Source organism: Lycium barbarum, chromosome 10 (genome assembly GCF_019175385.1).
Source record: "Lycium barbarum isolate Lr01 chromosome 10, ASM1917538v2, whole genome shotgun sequence".
NCBI classification, from domain to species: Eukaryota; Viridiplantae; Streptophyta; class Magnoliopsida; order Solanales; family Solanaceae; genus Lycium; species Lycium barbarum.
In genome coordinates, this window is record NC_083346.1 from 14,219,802 (window position 1) to 14,239,818 (window position 20,017).

The 20,017-nt window shown below is 35.7% G+C and overlaps 4 protein-coding genes and 1 long non-coding RNA gene across 5 annotated transcripts; 4 read left to right on the forward strand and 1 right to left on the reverse strand.

Moving 5' to 3' along the window:
- The first annotated feature begins 1,991 nt into the window (after positions 1-1,991).
- On the forward strand, positions 1,992-3,870 carry LOC132612751 (uncharacterized). Its single transcript, XM_060326845.1, has 6 exons — positions 1,992-2,064; positions 2,887-2,977; positions 3,063-3,190; positions 3,293-3,371; positions 3,456-3,582; positions 3,668-3,870. Exons 1-6 carry the CDS (start codon positions 1,992-1,994, stop codon positions 3,839-3,841), a joined length of 672 nt encoding a protein of 223 aa, XP_060182828.1. The 3' UTR covers positions 3,842-3,870.
- Positions 3,871-4,453: 583 nt separating this feature from the next.
- On the forward strand, positions 4,454-5,675 carry LOC132614510 (uncharacterized). Its single transcript, XR_009572322.1, has 3 exons — positions 4,454-4,586; positions 4,699-4,795; positions 4,952-5,675. It is a non-coding gene; the product is annotated as an uncharacterized LOC132614510 (long non-coding RNA).
- Positions 5,676-5,805: 130 nt separating this feature from the next.
- On the forward strand, positions 5,806-8,117 carry LOC132615011 (uncharacterized). Its single transcript, XM_060329561.1, has 3 exons — positions 5,806-5,945; positions 6,988-7,061; positions 7,913-8,117. The coding sequence occupies exons 1-3, from the start codon at positions 5,830-5,832 to the stop codon at positions 8,032-8,034; spliced, it is 312 nt and encodes a 103-aa protein (XP_060185544.1). The 5' UTR covers positions 5,806-5,829; the 3' UTR covers positions 8,035-8,117.
- A 1,239-nt stretch (positions 8,118-9,356) lies between these two features.
- Positions 9,357-11,570, forward strand: LOC132616151 (peptidyl-prolyl cis-trans isomerase CYP19-3-like). Its single transcript, XM_060330759.1, has 2 exons — positions 9,357-9,508; positions 10,769-11,570. The coding sequence occupies exon 2, from the start codon at positions 10,783-10,785 to the stop codon at positions 11,311-11,313; it is 531 nt and encodes a 176-aa protein (XP_060186742.1). The 5' UTR covers positions 9,357-9,508; positions 10,769-10,782; the 3' UTR covers positions 11,314-11,570.
- A 493-nt stretch (positions 11,571-12,063) lies between these two features.
- Positions 12,064-13,819, reverse strand: LOC132616150 (rubisco accumulation factor 1.1, chloroplastic-like). Its single transcript, XM_060330758.1, has one exon. It carries the CDS (start codon positions 13,717-13,719, stop codon positions 12,340-12,342), a length of 1,380 nt encoding a protein of 459 aa, XP_060186741.1. The 5' UTR covers positions 13,720-13,819; the 3' UTR covers positions 12,064-12,339.
- Between the last annotated feature and the right edge of the window lie 6,198 nt (positions 13,820-20,017).

Genomic DNA, 20,017 nt, shown 5'->3' on the forward strand with positions numbered 1-20,017 from the left:
GTTTAATTTAGACAAGGACAAGTATTCAAATCACAGGAATTGGTAAACACAGAAGGATACAAGTGATGTCATTAAATATGGTCTTATTTAATATGTTTAAAATTTAAACCAACACAGCACTTAAGATGAAACAGAAATTCAGAGCCAAAGTGTTCATGCAAAACATCTCAAACATATGACAACATCTCATATATCAGTCAAATAAATTATTAGACATTCTTAGACATCACACACAGATTAACCATCAAGAAAACAGGTGGACATGACTGCATTTGGATGACAATGACATACAAGGCCAGTTCTAACTCAGATTATCACTTAATGAGAACACCAGACATATAAGGACAGATCAAACAATTACACAGACCCCTTGTAGGTGACCTAGACTAGCACTAATGCATTCATGAATCACATAGAGACATCAAACTGAAACAACATTCAATGTTATATTAAACTACTCAGATATCTAAATAAGCATACATGCTCGTATCAACAAGATTTCTGCTAAATTGATATGGGGAATAATCATAAACCTAACCAACATATGATATCACATAAAGATATAGTCAAGCAAACCCACAGGTTAACTGATGCACAACCAGTCAAAGCTGGACATGTATGGCACAACTAAGCAGTTAAACTATTCTGTGATCAATCATCACTAAGCAGACAAACCATGCTTAAACTGCTATAAGCTAAATGACCTATGGCTAACCAAAACAAGACATAAAATGAGCCACTGCAGAACAACCTAAGGGCAAGCACATACACATAATTAGCAGACTACAAACTAAAATATAGAACTAATCAAATGAAGAATAAATAAGCAATGTAGACCTGACTAGCACATGACTAACCCAAGTTGATACCTAATGTGGGACTGAATAACTACAGAACTATAAAACAGGATTAATCTAAGCTTAAACATGAATAATACAACCTAAACAACTACTAACAGGAACTAAAACATAACTAACCCAGCAAATCACATAAGTAGTCTAAAGCACTCAAACAACTACTGAAATCTAACTAAGGGAAGGTGAATTACATACCAAGGAAAGAGAGCACTTACATGGAAACAATGGCAACTAAATTTTCATTCAAGGCCGGGGAGTGTTAAAATCATAGTAAGGAAACAGCAACCTCAACCAAATTGGAACTTTATTCTTTAAATATGAAGTCCAAAAAAGGGACAGAATTGATTTTAAATGTTTGTATTCCTTTAAAGATGATTTATATTAGATTGACTAGGTCTTATTGGATTAAACTAACATGTACAACAACAAAGGATTATATATGTTTAGACTGATCATTAACCAGATTGATTAGGAATGTGACCCCAAATAAATCTATACCAGTTACTAGATTGAATTCTCAGCATGCAAACAAACGACATTCAGACTAAGCTGAACATCTTAAACTAAGTAACAACAACAACATCCGACAAGATTTCAACTAAGCCAAAACATAATAATGACTCATCTAATCACAATAATTAAGCTAACATCAAACTCAACCGTATCAGCACACAAACATATCAAACTAAAATACAAGGAAATAAATGGGATTTACTGACCTTTTGCAGGTGCAGCGAAATGGGACCTTGAAACTCCGATCTACGCTCGAACACTCTCAAATCTGAGCTTGCGATGCCCGGATTCGCGGCAGTAACAAGACGGATAAAAAAAGGAAAAAAATTGATTTGGATCTTCCTGACTACTAAAAACTAATATTTTAAGGAATTCAAGACGGCTCAAACTTTAATTCTTGGGAAATTTCGTGACTCAAAGAAAAAACCCCCCAATTCTATGGAATTTTCAGGCTAAAGGACTCAAATTTTCAAGGGATTTGTGCGGCTGAGAACTTAGTTCTTGGGGAATTTCCTGAATCCAAAAAAAATCCCCCCTCAGACGATTCAACCCGGCACTATTTATAGGGTTTTGCTTTGTGTTGTGTTGAAATAAAAGAGATACGCAAGGGGAACAGGGGGAATGGGGATGGCAGTGAGCGTGGGGGGACAAGGAGAGGTGGAGAAGACAGAGGGGACAAGGGAAGATGGGGCGGGTGAGGGAGATGGAGGAGAGAAGGGAGAGAGCGAGAAAAGGGGAGGGGGCGGCGTTATAGAAGAAAAAATGAACAAGGAACCCTAATGGTTCCTTGTTAAACGAAGGGGCGGGTCGAAATTGGACCGGGTATGGGCTGGTTTGGGCTGGTAAATTGAAATGTGGACTGGTCCGAAAATTGGATTTGATAAATCGAAATATGGGCTGGTCCAAAAAATGTTTATGAGTTGATTGAGCTTTGATTTGGGTCAGATAAATCAAAATACGGACTGAGTGCAAGAAATAGTTTGGCTTCTAAATATAAATAAAAGCCCTATTTTAATTAACCATATACTGAGTGTGACAAAATATTAACTAATACAAAAAATATGTAATTATTAGGGCTCAGGTAATAAAATTATATGATGTTGTAATAGCCGTGCAATAATATTTTAACAATAAATAACGCTATCATTTAATTGTGCGAAATAAAATGCGATGCGTATGCATAAGGTGGTTGAAACGCAAATTATGATAATACTGGTAATAATAATAATAACAAATAATAATAATAATAATAATAATAATAATAATAATAATAATAATAATAATAATAATAATAATAATAATAATAACAGTAATAATAATGGTAGTAGTAATGGTAGTAAAAGATAATGACAGGATAATGAAATGCCGGTATTAATAAAAGCTAATAATTATAGTAAAAAAATGCAAACAATTATTTTTTAAAGTTGCCAAAATATTGGAAGCGAAAAATAGGTATTTCGGAGGAAAGGTGGGACAAAATTGGGTGTCAACAAAATACAAATTGTTTTTCCAATAGATATACTCGCAATTGTTGTCCGCTGCCTTCCGCCAAGGTTTGTTGCAATAGTCCAGAAAAGATTGCAAGAACTCATTCTCATCGATACTGAGTAAGTGCATTCGTAAATTTTTCAAAATCCTTATTGTTTTACAATTAAAAATATACGACATATTTACCTTTTTTAATGTAACCAGCAAACAAGCTTTGACCTTCAAACTGTGGGAAGAAACTATTATTGAGGACGAAGGCAGGAAACTCCTTGACCAATTTCAAAAATGTCCTATTATCTTTGCCAGGCGTATTGGGGTATCCAAGTACAATGGTAAGCTAAATTAGTAACATAAGTTTGTATTTCATAAATAAGAAAATATTATTGAAATTAATATAGGTATATTACTTTGTACTTTGTACTTTGTTAATGTAGGTACATCGTTGACAACAAAATTTAACACCACAATACAAATTGATCCCCCTTATTCCCAATGCCTACAATTGCACACATGGTACCGCATTACTCCAATCTATATTGTGCTTGATTCTTCCTAATTATTATTATCCTAAAGTTTTTTAATTTTTTCCTCGAATAGGGTCACAGAAAACAGAGAAATGCTTGCTTCTTTCAGTCTGAGGAGCACATCTAAATCTGAATCTCTTATCAGCGTTTCAGTAGATGAACAAACAGTCCCAATTGCAAATGTTCAATCACAACAGGACGTTAGTATAATTTCTATTTACATAATTCATAATTTCTGCCTATACTTATCCTTATAATAAATAGTCACATTTCCTTTTAATGCAGGGGCATTCCTTCTCCATCGAGGCAAAAGTATCACTTCCAAATAAACTCAAAAGTTGCTATGTTTTACTATGTCCCAACTGCAAACAAGAAGTCAGAAGTTTAATAAAAAGAAACTTTTTGTGTATGACTTGTAAGCAACGAAATATGTTAATTCGCAGTTATTTTTATCTCTAAGTTTACACATACATCCAAACACAATATTTACCACAATACTTCTATTCTTATAAAAAAAAATATTATCTTTTGCACATATACACTTGCAGGTGCAGATTTGATGTAAATCTCCAAGATGTTTCCAGATCAATAATTGGGATAATTATGAACAAAGAAGTAGAAAAATTATTATCCCTTACCACAAATGAGATTTACGACCTTGCTTCAAATGAGGTGAGCATTCTAACTGAATAATTTACACAATCTCACTTTTCAATTGATCAAACAAAAAGCTAAAATATATTTCTCCCCAGGATGAGTTGCTACCAATGCAGAATATTCAAAGCAAGCTAAATCAGAACTTTTACATAATTCAAGTGATAAAATCATTCTCCCGCAGTTCTCAAGCAACATCTGGAAAATTGTACATTTTGTCTTGCACTGAAAAAGAAAAAATGGTGCATTCTCTCCCTGAATCACCAAAAACTGACATTGAAGAAGGCAACAAAAGGAAAAAGAAACATTTAGTTTCCTTTGATGAAGAAACAGAAGTACCAACCGAAAGACGTTACTCGCTCAAGCTGAAACAAAAACTGGAGCAACAACTCCAGTAAAAAAGAAATAAAGGTTACCAAAAAATTCTCTTTCTTATTCCTTGTATGAATATATTTATATTATATCTTTATACCCTCTTTCATTCTTTCTGGTAAACACATTTGCAGGATAACCTTTTTTTGCAATCACTTTTGCGTTTTGCGGAACAAAGGTAATTTATATCAAAACTTATTTACCCTATTCCATTACTTAAATGTTCCACAATTTTCTTTTTACAAATTTTTAACGTCAACCACAACTAAAATTTATTCATTCTTAAACAGTTCTTTTGTAGGGAAATCAATTCTCTTTTGAAGCTTGCTTTTGACTTTTTGTCTTGCAACTACATGTTCCAACAACATATACGTCCATCAAACAAAGGTAATAAAAATTACATTTATTCAATTAATCTTAATTTATTTTGCCCAATTTACTACTTTCTTATTTCTAAATTTTTATTTCTTTGACTCGATTTATTTATTTATTTATTTATATATTTATTTTCATATATTACTATGTTTCTGTCTTCAACTGAAGCAATGACTGTGTTCAACAGAGGAGCTTCAAACAACTGTGTTGTCTAAGATCAAAGAAGGGCGATGTTCCCTATTTCTTTAGGGATTTAGTCTATCAATTCGTCCTCTATGAAATTCCAATGTAAGTCTCCACTTTAAACAAATGATTTTCTCTTTCTTTTACCCATATTATGCATTTGTTTTGCCTGCTCCTGCTTCACAACTTAAAGTTGTGATTTTGTAGCTTTTATAGTTGGTATTAGAAAGTGTACTTTAAAAGCATGACATGTATAGCATGAGAATAAAGCTATCTTTACTGAACCCTCTGCTATCTTTTTACAAAAATCATTTTCGGTATGACTACATTTGAAGGAATCTTATTAGCTGGTTGTACATTTCACATGCCAGTCGACATGCTTTGTAGTTTTGTGACCTCACAGTGGTATTGGCTTCAAAGAGCTAAGCTTTCTCTTCTTTTGGGTTTTACAAAATCTATTGGAGATAAATATTTTTCCTCAATATTGATTCCTGAATATTGTTTACTTGGAGAGATCTCCTTTTATGTTACAACGCTTCTGAATGAACATGGCATGCTAAGTGAGAGTATGCAAACTAAGATACTGCAAGTTTTCCAAGACCGTTTATGGTCAACTATATTTTGATTGTCATGATGATTATTTGGTTTTTCAAGATGTTGATCTAGACTTATTAACCAGTTTTAATTGTTTGCTCCATTTTGGAATGGATAGCTTCAACTATAATTTTTTTTATAAGATTTCTATCTCCAAATAATATCATATAAGAATACTATAGCTTTAGTTACTGTTACAATGTATTAAAATTTACTTAACTGCACAAACTATGAGGCTAGTTTATACTGAAGGGGTGCATGCAATATGGATGGAGAGAAACAAAAGGCAATTTCAGAAAGTGTCAAACACTGTGGAAGCAATAGCAAAGGAAGTGGCAATCACCTGCAGCATCAAAGCAACACCAGTCATTAACAGTGTTAGGAGGTGAGGAGATCTCTTTGGTCTACCAAGTCATCTATCGAGTGGATATAGAAGCTGACTGTAAGAACATTTGTATATCATATCTCTTATCACTTTGATACATAAACAGTTAATTGAGATTTTGGCATTTTTGCGGTATCTTATGGCCTTTTGCTAAATATTATGTGGAACCAAAAATACAACAGATAAGAGCACCATCCATGTATCATGAAGAACCAACAAACATGAAACACTAACTAGGAAATCTCGGGAGGGCACATTACACCAAAGGCTTTAATCAGTATGCTGTGTGTCCAAATCCTTTCGGGGTGCCTGTTCTGGTCAATTGCTTAGCATTTTTTTAAAAAGGAATTCTTGGCTCAACTTTCTTATGGTATACTTACTTTTCCTCAAATCTTTTATGTGCCTCCTCAGCTGTTGGGTATTTTGCCATAGGTATTATGATTTGCTAGAGATTTTCTCCCAGTAGAGATAGTGATGTTAAGCTGGTGTTTATTTTAGCTGGCATTACAGTGTGTGGGCAAAGTGAAATTTTTTTTGCTTCTCATTACTTTTGGTATTTTTCTAATTCAGTAAAGACTTCTAGCATCAAACTTTAACTGAAGTGATACTTCAAATTTGATTGCACTTTCAACATTCTCAATTCTAATTCTTGCCTTTCTTTTTTTGGTGGAGACCCAGCTGAGATATGTGTTGTCAATAGCTGTTAAAGTCCAGATTTCACCCAATTGTAGCATAACTCATGCATAAGTTGGACTACCTACATGAACATTGATAATCTCACTGTTTTTGTCTTTCTAGCATGATATTTCCTTTTCTTTGGATAATGTTACAACACAATTAGAACCACCACGAAATTCCAATATTAGATCTTATATGTACAATGATGTTGGGGAAAACCCCATGCTCATCACGGGCACGGTTGGTGTAATGATATGTTTCTTTTCTGCTTCTTCCTTATATTACACACAAAAAAGTTATGGACTTAGCTCTTTTGTTTGCCACCAAGTTTTCTACTGCAACATCATCCTTATCTCTGATGCAGATCAGAGTCAGACCAAAAGAGTGTCTCTTCCCTTTTAAAGCTCAAGTCAGCATATAATGTTACTTCAAGTAAAGGTACACATTCATCTACTTGTCTATTGAAGATGCCATGCTTTCTATTTAGTTGAGTCTGAGATTTTCTGGTTGCCTAATTTTAGATATACGATCAGTATATATTTTGGCATGAAGGTATACTTCAATGTTTGTAAGGATGGAATATAAAATTTGATATCTAGCATGTATTTAAAGAAATCACTTTAAAGAATAAAATTTAAAGTTTATTAGAGCAAATTAAGAATAATCTTATTTTTGGCTTCACAAAATGAATGTATTAGTTGTGACTTGTAACTTCGCATGCTTGGTCCTCCTTTTTCAAGTAATCTAGATGAATCTCGTACTGCCAACAATCGCTGCTACAGTCCAGTTACATTTACAATGTAGTACTATAACTTTGTTCCACTATTAAATGTACATAATATGAGGCATACTACATTAATTTTATTTAACTCCTACTAAACAATTAAAACAAATAGGGAATTATCTTCTCCTGCTTCTATTTCTTGAAAATTTGCAGGGAGCTTCCCTTTGTTCGATAATATTGTGCTTACCTCTGTTTTGCTTTGCAGGGTTGGTGTTTTACCATCACTTTCCTCTAATCTCTACATTTCTCTTTTCATTCTTCTGGTCTTTAACATGTAAAACATTTCCAACTTAATGTGTTACGTTCCAGTTTCCTATCATGATTTAGACTTATGTAATACTTTGCAGGTTTATCGGGATACTGTGCAACCAATTATTCCTATTATCTTTCAGTTCTGTCTGTATTTCTTTACACGTTTGTTTTAACTTTCTAATTTGGGCACTCATTTATTCCAACTCTCTCAAAGATTGATGGTATACCTTAAACATTGCATTACAATTTGCAGGTTTATCGGGATACTGTACAAGTTTCTCTTCTCTTTTCCACAGCCGACAACAATTGATTGAATCCAGATTGTACCCGCTTACACCAAGAACATCAAGAATTTCACAACTTTTCTCTTTCTAGCAAGCTTGGCAATGTAATAATATAACTTTGTTCCGCACAATATGAAGCATATTATGTTATGAGTAATATTTAACTTGATGGTATTGCTTCCTTTTTTTTTTTAGTTAAACTCCTACAAAACGAATAAGGCAGTACCTTGCAAAAGTCAAACCACTTTTATATAACAACCTTCGCCCGTGCTTTGCACGGGCTCGGGCCATCTAGTCTTGATTATAAGTGGTTTCCATTCATATCACATAAATTGTTGCTACGTCACATTTGCACTATTCTTTAGATACAAAATTTCAAATATCCTGTGCAATAATTTATTATGAATGCTGCTACATGACATGTGCACATTTTAAATGCAAATTTAAAAGATTTTCTATGCAAATTATCGTTATTGTATCTGTGCGCTAAAATTACATTATAAAACTGCTTTTGAATACGGATAAAAATGTTCATGAACTGAAAGTTGCGACCTCAATAAAATTTAAAATGTTATTACTGCAGATTGTTCAAAATAAACTACAAATTAAATTATCAGAAGCTATTAGGCACACAAAATATTTAATGAATAAGTGAAAATTCTGTTAAATTTTTTGTAGGAGACATAGTTTTCAAAATATAATAGAAATAAAGTATGAAAAGTAATTGAAATAAAATTAATCAAGAGGAAAATTAAATGCGAGAAACCAAATGTCTGCGTAGAAACAGACGTAACCGTAAGCCGTAAATAAATGTTGAAACTTGAAAGTTGCTTCATATATTACCCAATTCACGAAAATAAAATTATGAAACTTGAATGATTAGCAAATATTACATATATAGATAGAATAAGCGAATTGTATGAAAATGAATAAGCATGGAGGGATATTTATAGTTTAGAAATAGAGCCACAATATAATTTATTAAAGTTTGGGTTTGTTGGGAGGGGGGGGGGGGGGTGTAGGGGCTGTTTTGGGGTGTGGGGCTGAATATAGCTGTGTTTTGACCGTTGGGGTCGAGCTGGCAACTGTCCAAACGGCTGGAAATTCAAAAAAAGAAAAATTATTGAAATTGAACCGGGTTAGACCGGTGTGAGCCCAGTCAGGGACCAATCGGGATTTTACCCGAGGCCGGCCTCATCCCAATCCCCTCCCCTTACCTAGGGATCGGGATAGAATCGTACCGGGAATGGGCCGACCCGACCCACCAGCCAGCCTTATGCTAGATGAATTAAAAAAAAAAAAAAATCGTGTACCAACATATCAGAAATTTGGGAAACTTGGGGCAGATCTTAAAATTCCAAAGAAGTAGGCAAAGCAAAATGTCACTGAAAACAAATATTGGGCAAAACATGTAATGCTCTCAACTAGATGGACAGCCATTGCAAAAAGACCAACATTAAACCCTAAACCCTAATACACAAAACACCAGCCTCTCCCTATAAATAAATCTACTAAAGCCCTCCTCACTCAACATTATCTGCAAAACTCTTCCTGTGCAACCAAAGGTATGTTATGTTCTTCTTTTTTAACCAAATTGGTTATTTCAGTAAATATTTTCTTTTATTTCATAAACACCATTATTTAGAATAAGCACATATCGAAGGCTTCACGGTTAGAATTTTAAGAAACCACTGTGGAGCTCAAATCTTGTGCTATATTAAAATGTTCATATAACTAAATCCATTTATTGGTGTCCTCTTGATCTGCAACTCCTGCAATTAATCAAGAGGATTTTGGTTATGTGATGTACATTCCTTTTTATACTTTTATGTGTAATATATTTTGTGAATCTTGAATTGTTTTCATGAGACTGAAATTAAGTATTTAGGATTTTAAGTCAATTGATGTGGATTAACTATGCACCCACTACACCTTTGTGAGTGACATAGTATAAATGCTTCTTTCTATAAATTTGTATTTATAAATGGTTTGTGTTATTTTTTTTTCCCCAAAGCAATGCTCTTTTATGATGTTATTGTAGCAAAGGTGGGAAATTTATCTTAAGATTGATTAGTGCTTAATGTTTTAGAAAGAAATGAGCATGTGTGCTATCTAGTTTATCATTCAGTTAAAATGACTGATAGAACTTGTACTTCTGATATCTTTTTCTTGATAGAAATGTGTATAATCTTGTATATCTAAGTTTTTTTTTTTTGATTAAGCACTGGGTGTCCGGGTCTCTTTGAGCCCTGACTAATCCCGGGGGTGCACAGGCCCTCGGCAAGGAGTTTCCCGCAAGTGCACCACGGGTAATTCAGGATTTTTACCCCAGTCCGATGGCCCTCAGAAATTGTTTGCACCCAGTGGGTTTCGAACTTGAGACCTTGAAAGGGAGCACCCCAAGGCTCAAGCCAATTACCACTAGGCCAACCCCTGAGGGTTCTTGTATATCTAAGTTTTATTAGTACAGATTTGAATAAACCTTCTGTTTTAGATAATTATTCTACTTGTAGGTATATTTAAATAATATAATGTTGTTTTTTCAACTGTATAAGAAATATTAGTTGAAGGGTGCTAAGAAAAGAAATTGAAGGGATGCAAGTGTATATGTCTAGATAATATGCTTAGTCCAGAAAAAAGATTGTTAATTGTTGTGCTAGTTCTTTTCTCTTTTATTTGGACAGTTCCTCAATTTATTCGATATTGTTCTTTTTCCCTTTGTTTTGTTTATTATCGTGTTAGGCTATATGAAAATCTCCAACACTGTCACACTAGATTCTCTTTTTAGCTTGTATTCATTGGTGTGTGTGCTTGTTATAATGCAGGTTTAGAAGTAACAATGGCGGCAAAAAATCCAAAGGTTTTCTTTGACATATTGATTGGCAAGGCCAAAGCGGGGAGAGTTGTGATGGAACTGTTTAAAGATAAGACTCCTAAAACTGCTGAAAACTTTCGAGCTCTCTGCACCGGTGAAAAAGGGATTGGGCAGTTAGGGAAGCCATTACATTACAAGGGCTCGGGGTTTCACCGCATCATTACAAACTTCATGTGCCAGGGTGGCGATTTCACCAGAGGAAATGGGACTGGAGGAGAATCAATATATGGTACAAAATTTGCTGATGAGAACTTCAGTGTGATGCATACGACGCCCGGTCTTCTCTCAATGGCAAATTCTGGACGAGACACCAATGGATCTCAGTTCTTTATCACCACAGTACCAACACCTTGGCTTGATGGCAAACACGTCGTGTTTGGTAAAGTTGTAGATGGCTATAGTGTAGTCAAAGAAATGGAAAGGGTGGGTTCAGATAGTGGGAAAACATCATGCCCTGTCTTAATCGAAGATTGTGGGGAGTTAAAGGAGAACTAAGTGAAGAGAAATGTTGTGTTTAGCAACATGTCGGTACCATAGCTTTTCTGATGTAGGCTGTGCAAAAATCTTAAAAAGCTTGCTGTTTTTTTGGGACAAGCTGCTAGTATTTGTAAAGGATGGCTAAGTTATGTAGTTCTATTAAATAAATGGCACAATGACATTGTAATATGCCCTCTTACCTTGTTTAAATCCTTTTTTACACTTGGGATGATAATCCTGATTATGTTTAATAAAAGGGTAGGAAGTGTAGCCAAGGGTCTGAAATCCAGAATGCAGAAACTTGTATGGTGTTTGCTGTCAAAATGTTATATATGAGCATGAGGAGATTTTATCCATAGGTTTTCTCATGTAGGCTGTGCAAAAATCTTAAAAAGCATGTTTTTTTTTTTGGGACAAGCTGCTAGTATTGGTAAAGGATTGCTAAGTTATGTAGTTCTATTAAATAAATGGCACACTGACATTGTAATATGCCTTCTTATCTTGTTTTAACCCCTTTTTACACTTGGGATGATAATCTTGATTATGTTTAATAAAAGGGGTTGGAAGTGTAGCCAAAGGTCTGAAATCCAGAATGCAGAAACTTGTATGGTGTTTGCTATCAAAATGTTATATATATGAGCATGAGGAGATTTTATCCATATTGTCTGTTTACCTGCTTATACTTACATTTGTTGATTTGATCTTAGGACATACAATTGGTTGTACAATTATTTTCAAAAGTGCATAAAACTTAAAAGAGAAAATCCATTAGGAAAAATGGTGTTCTTATTCAAAAATATGATCCAAGATTCACTTCAGCATTGCATGCAAATCCTGAATTTGTACATTCTCTGTTTCTGCTAAATACTAGGTAATTTAAAAATGCTAAGACAACAATATAAAGTCACATTGACCCCAAAAAAGGAATGAATATCAGGAATCTTGCAGTAAAGCTTGAACTTGTCTTCAAATGAAATATTCCCGTGATACCCAAAATTTTCTCCATTGACAATATACAGCAAAGGCTGCATTTTTACCCCAATCCTACTCATCATCAATAAGTTGAGTATCTTCATCTTCCCACCTTGGTGGCCTGATTACTAAAAGCACCATTCCCAAGCTCTTTTCAACCCCCATTTCCTTCAATGTTGACCCACTTTCCACTTTCAATGCCTCATCACCGCTCCCATTGCCACCACCAAGCACCAAGTAAAACGCGTCATCCATTGTCACTTCCTTCCTTCCCCTATCAGCCACTACCAAAACCGGCTCTTCCTTGTACTTCCTCTTCTCCCTCCACGGCAAAAACTTCCCACTCTTAAACGACACTGCTACTCCACCTCTCTCTAATCCCGCAATTGGTTGCCACCCTGGCAAAACCACCCATCTCCTCCAATCCTTCTCTGCCTCCACAACTCCAAAATCCCCGACCCCACCACACTCCCACGGGGCTGCCTCCACCTCCATTTCCCTCGCCTCCGCCTTACAAACAGGCAAAACGATCACCACACTCGACTCAGCTACCTCCCCTAACTTCATCCTCACTAAAGGAACCATCGCCACATCATCGACAACGCTCTCCTTGTCGACCCCTTTTCCTTCTACCTCGTCAACAAGCAAAGTCCTAGCACTTTCAGACTCGACTACTCTTAACGCCTTCTCCATCGCCACCATCCTCAACTCCTCAGCACCAGCAGCAGCATGCTCTATAGCTAGCCTATAAAACAAGAAAGCCAAACAATCACCAGGCGAATCACCATTAAACTTATCCCAACCATAATCCACATGTCTACGCGGGAAATCCTTCATTGCCCTAGCTAACTCATTGGCTTGTTTTGCATCAAAACCATTCCTCACCATAAACTTAGCAGCATCAGCTCTTTGCCTAGTACTCAACAACCTTATCTCATACAACAACTCAGCACCCCCGGAATCGAAAAACGACAGTGTTTCTTGATCTAAGTTAGCCTCAATTAAAGTTTCACGAACTTGTGCACCAACTACTAATCTATTCTGTTCAACACCAGTAATCCCAGTGATTTCTTCAAGTGTAGAAGATATAAAACCTTCACTAGTTAAAGAAGGGATTAAAGGGGCATATTCATACCAAAGGCCAAGTCTATTTATAAGAACTTCAAGCTTAGAATTGATATCAAGATTGCGAAATTTAGGTGGTAAAGGTGAAGGCGGTGGTCTAAAAGGTTGATAAAGATGTTGTTGTTGTTGTGGTGCTGATGTTGAGTATTGAGGTTGTCTTCTTTCACCAGAAGAAGGTGGCATCATTAGTGATGTTATGGTTCTTGAATTGAGATTTGGACCATTTGGTTTGTGGATTATGGAGGGTGTGGGGTACTGGGGATGGGTAGGGAGGAATGGGGTGGAGAGGGAGAGAGGTTTAGGGGAGTTTACTGTGAGGGAAAACATGGTTGAGGGCTGTGTGGGAAGTCTGAAGATTGAAGAAGAAGAGGGGTTGTATAAGGGAAACTACCTTATCTTCATTTTTTGATATTTTTGAGGTAAGGGAAGATGATTGGTAAATGGACGGTCTTTATTTGGGTTGTAGATATTTTTGTTTTGGGCTTTCTTTTGGATGTCCAATATTTTCTAATTTTGGGCTTTCTTTACTAATAGGCTCACGCTTCTAACTTTGACCGCTATGGACTAGTATCAAGATTGAGTTCTAGACAAACGTATAACAGCCGAAGTAGTAACAATGAAAATAGCCCCCTTCTTAGTGAGATTATATGAGCAAATGCTCCTACTTTTGGGTGATCTTTAATTTTTATCTTTCAGTACTTTTCGCGCGGAATAAGTTTCACGCTCAATATAAATTTATATTTTCGTACCATGATATCCCACAAGTTATGTCAGACATGACAGAGCTTTTGAAATTCCACATAAAAATGGCCAAAAACACATCAAACTCTCTAAAAACATGCACGTTATTCAACTCAAAAAGGAAAAGAACATATGCCCCAAAAATATAACTCCAGTTTCTAAAACGCTACAACAAATTCTAAAAATATGCACAACTTAGCTGCATAACTTAATTTCGAGAGAACTTATGCCGAAGCAAAAATTTAGTTTCTAAAGATAAATGTTACAGAACTTATGTCGAGCGAAGCAAGTCCAAATATTTTCATTGAATGAGCAGAATGGGAAAAAAATTAAAGACCTCAGATACGAGAGACAAAAATTAAAGACCAGCGCGTTTGAAGTACAATCTGTGCAAAAACTTCTTAGCTAACTTGGTTGGGCCTGGGCCTGCTTATTAGAGTCCAATAACAAAGTTGAACCCCGAATCATGTAATCCAGCCCCGACATGTTGGCTTCATATTTTCTGGTCTTAGCTTAGATAAACTTTGAGGCGCATCTCATTTCTCACTTGAGGCTTTTCATTTTGTTCCCTCCTGTATTATCTTTGGAGTATTTCCACTAAAAACGATACTTTGGCACCACTTAAGAAAGTTGTGTAAAAATAGCTTTAGTGTATAACTTTGGCATTTTCAATTTAAGACCCGTATGTTTTGATGTTTGAAAATCAGACTCAAATTTTCAACTTCAAGTTTGAAGTTGATGCTAAAACGGCTAAACATTAAATACTTTATAATCTTCAGATATGCTTTAAATAATGGTTCGCCAAGTGGCTATTGATGCACTTCCATCTTTCTTAATAAGCCTTCAATAAAAGCTTACACATTCCCTATATTATTAATTTTTCATAATTAGATAAAGCAACAGTGTTCTGAACAGATTTATGAATGTAATCATACACAAGGGGAATTGGCAGGGGCATAGCCTGTAGAATTGAAAAAGAATTTAGTTCTTTGATGTGTTAAGTGTTACGCTATAGGCTATAACCTTTAAGAAAAATCTCAAATTAAGGTTGGTCGGCTAATATAGCTGACTTGTATCTTTAATCTATATGGTTCTAATTATAATTAGAGCATTGTTAACAGAGTTTTTTTCCTCATAAATCTCCTAGTTGGATTTTAATCAAACTACAAAGTGTATTGTTGAATTGTATGATTATCTCATCTAAGAATTTAAGAGCACACGCAGGTTTATTAATATCTTTAACAAGCACGAATTTAGTGCAAATACACTGTCTGCTAAACTAAAAGACGTAATTCTTATATATATATATATATATATATATATATATATATATATATATATATATATATATATATATATATATATATATATATATATTGTCTTTGCTAATTATTTACTCCTCCGTCCCAATTTATGTAATAGTACTTGATCGTGCATGAAATTTAAGAAATAAATAGGGACTTTTGAAAATTGTGTTGGAATTTGGACTTGTGGTAATTGGTTATCGCCTGAAAGAATAGTAACGTGGTCCAAGTGGTGGATTGATAAAAAGCCTTAATATTAAATTCTTATCTGTGTGGATAAGCTAGGCCCAATAACTATTGGCCTGTAATGGGTAGGCACTCTGTATATATAGAGGCCAGCTCCCCTTTCCCTAGATATTGGGAAAACTCTAGCATATTCTATTCTTGAATACGTGGTATAGTGGTTGACGCCCCATCGGTCGTGATAGCTAGTGGATAGTGAAAGTTGATCTTAGGCTTAACCACTGATTGCTAACGCTGCACAAACAATGGAGATGAACAATACGCTTTCTTTATCCTATCTCAAGATTATGTTTATAGTGGTGTCTTAATCTCTGCTATGGATGCGAATGAATTATCTTACAGTTGGTATCAGAGCCACGTCAGCTTTGTCGATGGTGGCCATAGTTCAACTGGACAAACCTCAGTGCTGAGTCTAGGAAAATCTCATGCAGTGGGGCAAACCTCATTGAGCACGCTGAGTCCATAAGAGGGGGTGTATGTGACGCCCCAACTTAGTAGGAAAGTCCCACATTGACAAAACGCAAGAGAGGTGCTGAGTATATAAGTAAGCATGCCTTATCTCCTAGTGACGCATTTTAAAGCAGTGCGAACCTAGGCCCAAAGCGGACAATATCACTAGTGGGTTGGGCTGTTACAGATGGTATCAAAGCACTTGACATTCTGTTGGTTGTCGGCAGGTTATCCTATTATATTTCCTTTAGTTTCACTTTAATATTTTCTGACGAAGTGAGACAGCAATGTTGATCCTAGTATTGGTTTGGTTAAAGTATTTTGCTAGTGTTTTGTTAGTTTAGTTGAAGTATGGAATTAATAATGAATAAATAATATAACATACACATGAGGTAAATCTAAGCCCATATGATTAAACTCTTTTATTTAACAAGAATTTATGATTAATAAGTAGTTTCCATCAAAGTGGTCTATTTATTTGGAGTCATTGAAAATTCTTAAAACTTTGTACATGTGAAGTAATATCATACATTGATTGAGAGTAATAATTAATGAATAGTTTCCACCAAAGCGGTCTATTTGTTTGAGTCATTATTTTATTCTCAATGAACCATGTTTAAATTGTTCTTGATAAGTGTATGCTAGTGTTGGGAGTTTACCTTTTGATACTAGTGATGCTAAATTAATTAGTGAGAAGATATATCGTATTTCCACCCAAAGGCGGAAGCCTTTTTTTTTTTGGAACCAAGTGATAATTACAAAACCAAGTAGGAGCTGACCACCTACTTCACCAAATTCCACAGCTATGTAAACTATCTAGCTGGATTACAAGATAAAACCATCTATGCTATCAATTGAGTTGCACCTATCTATTACAGTGATTCAGTACAAGTGTGACCAGATAGCAATAACACAGTTTTACAAGGAAACTAGCAGCAGTTATGACATATGATTCAAAAAGTCCAGTGTTGCCTTCCACTTCTACAGCTTGCTCCCTCTGATATGTATATGAATGGCTATCTCCCTGCACAACTTGTTGATGTTGAATTGTCCAGTGTGAAACCTGAGATTGTTCCTTTCTGTCCATAGTACTGCCACCAGCATTGCAAACACACAACTAGTGATAGATTGTTGATTTCTTTCTTGCCTAGTTGCATATCCATTGTAATTCTTCTTGCCTAGTACCAATTGATCTGCTGAAGCCCAACCATTGCAACAACCTGTTCCATATAGCCTTAGTCACAGGACAAGCAAAGAACAAGTGTTCCAAGGTTTCAATTGCACTATCACAATACACACACTCCATTGGCACATGTATTCCTATTTTGAGCAGTCTATCCACAGTTGCAAGCCTACCCCATGCTGCCAGCCAAATTATGAACTTATGTCTTGGATGGATGTTTTGTTGTAGTGCTAAGCTATTCCAATTGACTTTTTTGATATTGAGGCATAAGATGCGGATACATCCTCTTGATGGAGAACCTTCCATGAATAACATTGCATCCAGGTCCCCAGAGACTGCGCCTTGGGTTGATTGCAGCTGTACCAAGTATTTCCTAGCTTCTAGTATTTTCCTGATCACCCATGTAGCATTAACGGGGATAACACAAGAATCTACAGTTTCCCCTTTCATATAATATTTAGCAATCCATTTAATCCATAGACAATCATTTTTACTACTTATAGCCCATAGTTGCTTCAGTATAGCAGCATGATTCCATTACTCCAAGATTCAGTATATTTTGCCCTCCTGCAGCTTTTGGCATGCACATTTTAGCATATGAAATCAAAGACTTCCTTGAAGCAGCAACAAATTCAATCCACAAATAGGTTCTGCATATACTCTCAATCATTTTCAATATTCTTTCTAGGAGAATAAAAATCTGAGCCCAGTATGTCTGAACACCAAATATAACTGATTTGATTAACTGAGTCCTACCCGCATAGGACAGGAGCTTTGCAGTCCAACACCTTATTCTCTCAGTGTTCTTCTCCACCAAAGGCATGCATTGTGCAATTGTGAGCTTTTTTGAGGATAAGGGTACCCCTAAGTACTTGAAAGGTATTTCCCCTTCCTGATAACCCAAGACTTGCAGAATTTCTGGTTTCAAGGTGGGAGTAACCCTTGACATATAGATAGAGGTTTTGTCCTTGTTAGCTATAGCCTTGATGCTGCAGAAAACCTCTGAAAGGCACCTTGTAACATTTGAATAGACTTCACATCTGCCTTGCAAAACATTAGCAAGTCATCTGCAAAGCAGATGTGAACCACCCTCATTTTTTTCACCTTGGATGATACTCGAACTCCTTTTGTTTCTGCAAAGTGACTAGTTATCTTTGGAGGTATTCCATGGTTATTACAAAAAGATAAGAGGACATAGGGTCCCCTTTTCTTATCCCTCTTTTGCCTTGAAAAGTGTCAGTTAAACCACCGTTTAGGACTAAGGAGTATAAAATAGATGATACACACTCTATTATCCATTGGTTAAATTTTTGAGGAAACCCCAAATGAACTAGCATTTTTTCCAAAAAAAACTCCACTTTATGGAGTCATAAGCCTTTTTTAAATCCACATTCATAACACATCTTGCCCACAAATACTTCTCCTTTCTATAAATGCAGATTGTGTAGGACTGATTAATAATCCCATAACCTCTTTGATTCTATTGGTTAAGACTTTAGTTATGATCTTGTATAAATTGGTGCAACAAGCTATGGGTCTATAGTCTTTTACATGAGTAGGGGAGGGTACTTTGGGTGTAAAGGTTACTGCTGTACAACTAAATGTTGTCAACATATTTCCAATACTAAAAAATTCTTTAACTACACTCATTATATCATTCCTAATCATATCCCATTATTTAGTGAAAAATTCCAAAGGAAAACCATCAATACCAGGTGCTTTATCAGTGGGCGTACCTTTTACAGCAGTAATCACCTCCTGGTCAATGACAGGGTTGATCAACTTGCATTTGTGGGTGTACTCTAAGCATGGGCCACTCCTGATGACTTCCACATTTGGACATGGAAATTGGTCACCACAAGACCCTATTAGATTGGGAAAAAAGGTTCTAAACTCAACTTTCATAAGACTGGGATCCAGTATCTTCTGTCCAGCATCATTGTACACTAAAGTGATTGCATTCCTGGTGGTTCTCATCTTGAGTTGAGCATGGAAATATTGAGTGTTTGTATCACCACTTGTAATCCAACATGCTCTGGACTTTTGCCTTAATACATGCTCCTCCACCTCAATCCATTTCTTGATATCCTCCAGTATAGTTTTTTCCTGCTCAATCAAGTTGCTACGTAGAGGTTGAGTTGCAATTTTTGCTTTTACAATTTCTAAGCCCTGCCTTGCTTGTTGCAGCTTCTGGATATAAGTAGCCATATTGGCATTAAGATCCTTCAAGTGCAGTTTTACTGTTTTCAATTTCATCCAAAGTTGGAACATCTTTGTACCAGTTTGTTGCTTCCTCCATGATGCCCCTGCTATACTCCCCAAATCAGGGTGATTCAGTACTATTTTATAGAGCTTGAAAAGCTTGGGGTAAGTTTGTGGTGGGGGCACACTTGTAAGAGTATTGGTGAACGATTTGACACCCCTGGATTCAAGAAAACTGCCTCAACATGACCATAAGTTGACAGCCAGGTGAGGTTACCAAATGCCCAATCAATTTTAAAATATACTTTACTATCTGGCACATGTTTATTACAGAAAATAAAGTAACATCCCTTAGACCTTAGTGCAGTTAGTTGTAGGGTATCAAAGCATTGTTGGAAAGCTTGTGTCTCAGATGGCAATATAGGGCAGCCTATTCTGTCCTCAGTTGTTAGTACATTGTTGAAGTCCCCACATAATAGCCATGCCCCTTGGATGCCAGGTC

Bases quoted from the DNA above. Each gene is read 5' to 3' on its own strand.
- LOC132612751 (XM_060326845.1), top strand. From the start codon at position 1,992: ATGGGGATGGCAGTGAGCGTGGGGGGACAAGGAGAGGTGGAGAAGACA. The intron at 3,191-3,292 runs GTAAGCTAAATT...TTGTTAATGTAG, and splicing joins TGGGGTATCCAAGTACAATG to GTACATCGTTGACAACAAAA. The intron at 3,372-3,455 runs GTACCGCATTAC...TTCCTCGAATAG, and splicing joins TGCCTACAATTGCACACATG to GGTCACAGAAAACAGAGAAA.
- LOC132615011 (XM_060329561.1), top strand. From the start codon at position 5,830: ATGGAGAGAAACAAAAGGCAATTTCAGAAAGTGTCAAACACTGTGGAA. The intron at 5,946-6,987 runs GTGAGGAGATCT...TCTCTGATGCAG, and splicing joins GTCATTAACAGTGTTAGGAG to ATCAGAGTCAGACCAAAAGA. The intron at 7,062-7,912 runs GTACACATTCAT...TACAATTTGCAG, and splicing joins TAATGTTACTTCAAGTAAAG to GTTTATCGGGATACTGTACA.
- LOC132616151 (XM_060330759.1), top strand. From the start codon at position 10,783: ATGGCGGCAAAAAATCCAAAGGTTTTCTTTGACATATTGATTGGCAAG.
- LOC132616150 (XM_060330758.1), bottom strand. From the start codon at position 13,719: ATGTTTTCCCTCACAGTAAACTCCCCTAAACCTCTCTCCCTCTCCACC.